Genomic DNA, 4,954 nt, shown 5'->3' on the forward strand with positions numbered 1-4,954 from the left:
AATCCGTATTAATCTTAGAAAAAAATTGTGTTTTAAGATATGATTTGTATTTTTTTTTTTATAAATAAGTTATAAATTTTTTTAAATCTGAGAATTTGTTTATTGAATTATAATTATTTTATGTATAAAATATTGACATTTTTAAAAAAGAAAATAGCATTTAATTTATAATTTGATTGATTGTAATAATTTTATTATTACAGTATATATATATATATATTCTTTTATAATTATAATTATCACATTTGACGAGTATTTTATGTTTCGTACAAACTATGCATTTGTTTTAGGGTATCATTCATTAAAGTGTTGAAAGTAATGAAAAAAAGTGAAATTGAAAATTATAACGGTTTCTTAATTATAAAAATTTATTATAAATGTATGTGTAATTGGTTTTACATTTTTAAAAAATTATAAACATTCAAATAATATTTTTTATTTTTTCATTTTATTATAAAATAATAATTATTATTATTATATAATGTCATCACAAATACATCTTCCTTATAAATATGTGTTTTTTATTCAATACATATATTATTTATTTGTAATTTGTTTACAATATCTTTATTTAGTTATTATTATATTATATTAATGAATTGTAATTAAATCAAATATAGATACCAAAAGTTATTTATTATTATTGAATTATATGAATAAATTTTAAATAATTCTAAAATGTTTTGTATCCGATATTTTATTATTATTATATATATTAACGACTGTCTGTATTAAAACATTTAAAAAAACTATTGTATAATACCTGGAATTTTACCCATTTATTGGCCTTTTCTCATATTTATGATCTAAATATACATTTATATTAATATATATATACTGTGGATACAGATATACATCACCGATAAAAATAAAGCACACATTTATGGGTAGAATATTCTTATCAATTGCTTATTTAACTACAATTAATTGCTTTATATTATTAAATTACTTTATATGTATAGATAGTAATTATAAACTGTAGTTATTTTGTGTATAAAATGTGAAATGAGTTGAACAATACTTGACTTCAATAACTAACACAAAAACTGTTGACAGAGTTTTTTCAATGTCATTGTCGACACACTATTATAATGCAATTTCATTTGTCATCACAATTGGCTTAAAAATTTAAATTTTCTTTAATTTGCGACCCATTTCTAGTAATATACTGTATAATAGCTATCATTCATAAAATCGGATTATTTGAGCGGCAAATCTATTAATTTTTAGGCCTCAAAATATATGAATTTCAATTGAAATGTTTAGTAACGGTATTACTATTATTATAATTATAGAAAAAAAATAATTTTTCTAATAAGGATTAGATTTTAAGTTTAAGATTTGGATATAATTTGTATTTAAATACTATTTATCGTTGAAAAATTAAAACAATAATAATAGGAATACATCTAATTTTTCGCATTTAAATAATCATTTAAATTAAATTAAATCAATTTAGTCGTAATTTTTAAAAAAAATTCAATTACTTTTTATTCAAAAATTATTCCTAATATTTATATTTATTTATTTATTTTTATAATACAAGACATAGTTATTTAATTTCTTTATTGTTGTGTTAATTCTGTCGTCAATTTGTTTGTTTTGTTGCAATCATTTATTTATTAATTAAATAATATATATATTTATATAAAAGTTAATTATATGCAATATCTTCACAATCATTATCATCGATATTATAATTATTATTATAACTATAATTATTTGATTGAGTGTTGAGAGGGCTATCATTGATCTGGACTTCAATCATATCATTGTCTTCAACATTGTGTTCATTAATGTCTTCTACATCTACTTCATTGTCATTGTCTTCGCCCTCGATATCGATGTCAACATAAGGCAGTATATGAAGAGTTGTTGCTTCAAAAGACACGGCACTAGTCATCTGATTCCACGGCCGCCAGACTCCTGTTGAGCTATACGTGCCGTTCACGTGATCCCACCTCGTGGTCACATACCTTTCCACACACTCATCGGTCACTTCGTATCTATAGTTCACATAACTGTCGTCACAACACTCGTCAATAGTTTCATAGTTTGAGTTCACAAAACTGTCGACACAGTGGTCGGTAACGTCACAGTTGTCATTAACACGACTGTCTTCACACTCATTATCGGACACTTGACAGTTGTCGCCGACACGACTGTCCACACAATCGTCGGATTTAATGTCTTCTTTTAATTTAGAGTTGCGTTCAATTGAATTAAAACTACTATTGTTTGACTCGAAGATGTGATTGAATGTGTATTTAGGACTCATATCATGAGTATTGAGCCGATGATTGTCCGTCTGGTTCGGCAGTCGGCTGTACTGCGGGTCCACTGTTGCACTCAAACCACTCTTTGCCGACTCTCCGGCGAACACTTCACTCATGTCCGAGTGATGCGCCCAGTGGTCAGCACAAGCAGTTGTCGGGTCGATGATACCGAGCCGAGGGCTATGGTGTGATCGGGTGACCATTCAGTGCTTCGGTGACATCGCTCGGCATTTATAATCACGTCTACAATAGTCGACAAACCAATTGTAAACAATTTTCTCATCGCTTAATATCACTGAACACTACATATCACTACAAGAAATCATACAAAACACTCACTGATGTCACTACTGGTGCCCAACACATACCTGTCCTCATATAACTATACAATTGGATCCATACACTCATACATAACTTATTACATCATAATTAAGACATAAAAACTAACTAAAAAATCAACAATATTTCTATTATAGTTATAAATTTAATTTTAATTCAATAATTACCAATAAATTGTCCGCTAATTATCGGTAAGTGACCACAAATTGTTCGGTAAGTGGTGTTGACTGTAGTCACGCACACACCGTCACTGACTGTTGACTAACACTGACATCCATTGACTGCAAACCAAAACTCAACACAAATAACGACAAACAGTGTGGCAGTTGTGTCGATACTAATCACTAATTACGTGACACTATGTTATAGTAAAGGGTTTATCAATCAAACCATACGATTGATAAATAGTTTTGGGAAAAGGGTTCGCAATAATAGTGTTTAATCGTTACATACTTTGAGTGTGAGATTTGAACGAATTTACACGAAATACCGTTTGAAAGCATTAGTTATTTATTTAATAATAAAAATACAATTATTTTGTTGTTTTGTTTTCAATTGTCCACTCATTTCGTGAGTCTTTTAATAATTTATAATCACTTTCCGATTGTCCAAACAATCGGGACGTCAAACACCCGAGTGTTTGTCCTATTGGTCTCAATCCCCGACCACACCTTTTTCTGGCCGACATATATAATATATGGATAACTTACACAATAATAGCGTCAGCGATGGCGTCACCAGAGATGAGTTGGACGGACTCACGAAAGAGGTTTTACATAAATCTGTGCCAAAACTTATGGCAAAATAATTTGTTGTTTTGATCACCAATTGATAGGAACTGATTGAACGCGTGGTGTCGATGCAGTCACACATAAGACAACTGAAGAATATATTGATGAAAAAGACTGTTCAGACCAACGGAGTCAGCAAAAAGTGTCCGAAAAATGAAAGACCGTTTGATTTCAGTCGATATAAGACGAGACACATTGCGATGAAGATATTGTACTTAGGATGGGATTACTTGGGTTTTACGGCACAGGAGTGGACACAAGAAACCATTGAAGAACCACTTTTCGATGCACTACTCAAGACAAGACTGATTCAGTCTCGACAGACATCAAACTATCATCGATGCGGTCGTACAGACAAAGGTGTGTCCGCTTTCTCGCAAATCATTTCATTAGATATCAGAACTAATCTGAAGACTGGAAGAGGAGTTATAACTCCAGAGAACTACATTGAACGTGAAGATCAACGCAACTCTGGTGATAATGAAACGATTCAAGAGATTAATTATTCACTGATTTTGAATAGCGTTTTGCCGGAAAATATTCGTGTAATTTGTTGGTCACCGGTAGAGTCGGACTTCAGCGCCCGATTCAGCTGCAAATCTCGAACCTATAAATATTTGTTTCCCAAAAGTAATCTCGATATCGATCGCATGAGAATTGCGTCCAATTATTTGTTAGGCGATCACGACTTTAGAAACTTATGCAAAATGGATATCAATAACGGTGTCATTAATTACAAGAGGAAAATATTTACTGTAGATCTGAAACAATTTTCTGATGATAACAACATTAACAGCAATTCCTCGATGTATACGTTGACAATCACCGGAAGAGCTTTCTTATGGCATCAAATCAGATGTATTGTTGCCCTACTATTTCTTATCGGTCAACATAAAGAGGAACCCAATATTATAGAAGAATTGTTAGACATTGACAAACATCCAAATAAACCCCAATACTGTATGTCAGCCGACTTTCCACTTATTCTGTTTGATTGTTCATTTAGTGACAATGATATCAATGACTGGATATATGATAAAAAAGCGTTGACACAACTGGTAACTGATTTGCAAAAGCTATGGACTAGACATGCGATTAAAGCCGATATCATTAAACTAATGCTCAATAGTCTGACTGAAGACCTGAAGACACGGTTTTCGTGTGATAATGATTTTTCAACATTTAGTGCACATATCGAGGCCTTATCTATGGGTGTTCGCAATAAACTGTACAAACCATTGCTGGATAGACCAGTTTGTGGTCAGTTATATTTTTTTGTTTTGTTTATATTTGTTGTTATAATTTTTATAATTTAATGACTTTTTATAGAGAGTTTAGAAGGAAGGTTATCAAAATCTAACAAAAGGACCAAACTTTCAAATCAAGTCAATGAATCACTAAAATAATTATTAATTATGTTTGATATTTAAATATAGTTATTAAATATTTATATAGTTTAATAATTTGTTAAAATTTATTTAACAATGTTATAAAATTTTGTATAATAAAAACCTTAATATAGATGTGTATAATAATTGTAATTACAAA

At 30.0% G+C, this 4,954-nt stretch overlaps 1 protein-coding gene across 1 annotated transcript; it reads left to right on the top strand.

The window, feature by feature from the left end:
• The first annotated feature begins 3,060 nt into the window (after positions 1-3,060).
• Positions 3,061-4,818, top strand: LOC128959639 (tRNA pseudouridine(38/39) synthase-like). The gene is made up of 3 exons (XM_054305640.1): positions 3,061-3,384; positions 3,451-4,666; positions 4,736-4,818. Exons 1-3 carry the CDS (start codon positions 3,313-3,315, stop codon positions 4,810-4,812), a joined length of 1,365 nt encoding a protein of 454 aa, XP_054161615.1. The 5' UTR covers positions 3,061-3,312; the 3' UTR covers positions 4,813-4,818.
• The last annotated feature ends 136 nt before the right edge of the window (positions 4,819-4,954 follow it).

This window comes from Oppia nitens, unplaced genomic scaffold (assembly GCF_028296485.1).
Source record: "Oppia nitens isolate AA-2021 unplaced genomic scaffold, nextdenovo-longstitch-racon4-pilon3 scaffold4_pilon_pilon_pilon, whole genome shotgun sequence".
Classification (NCBI taxonomy): domain Eukaryota; kingdom Metazoa; phylum Arthropoda; class Arachnida; order Sarcoptiformes; family Oppiidae; genus Oppia; species Oppia nitens.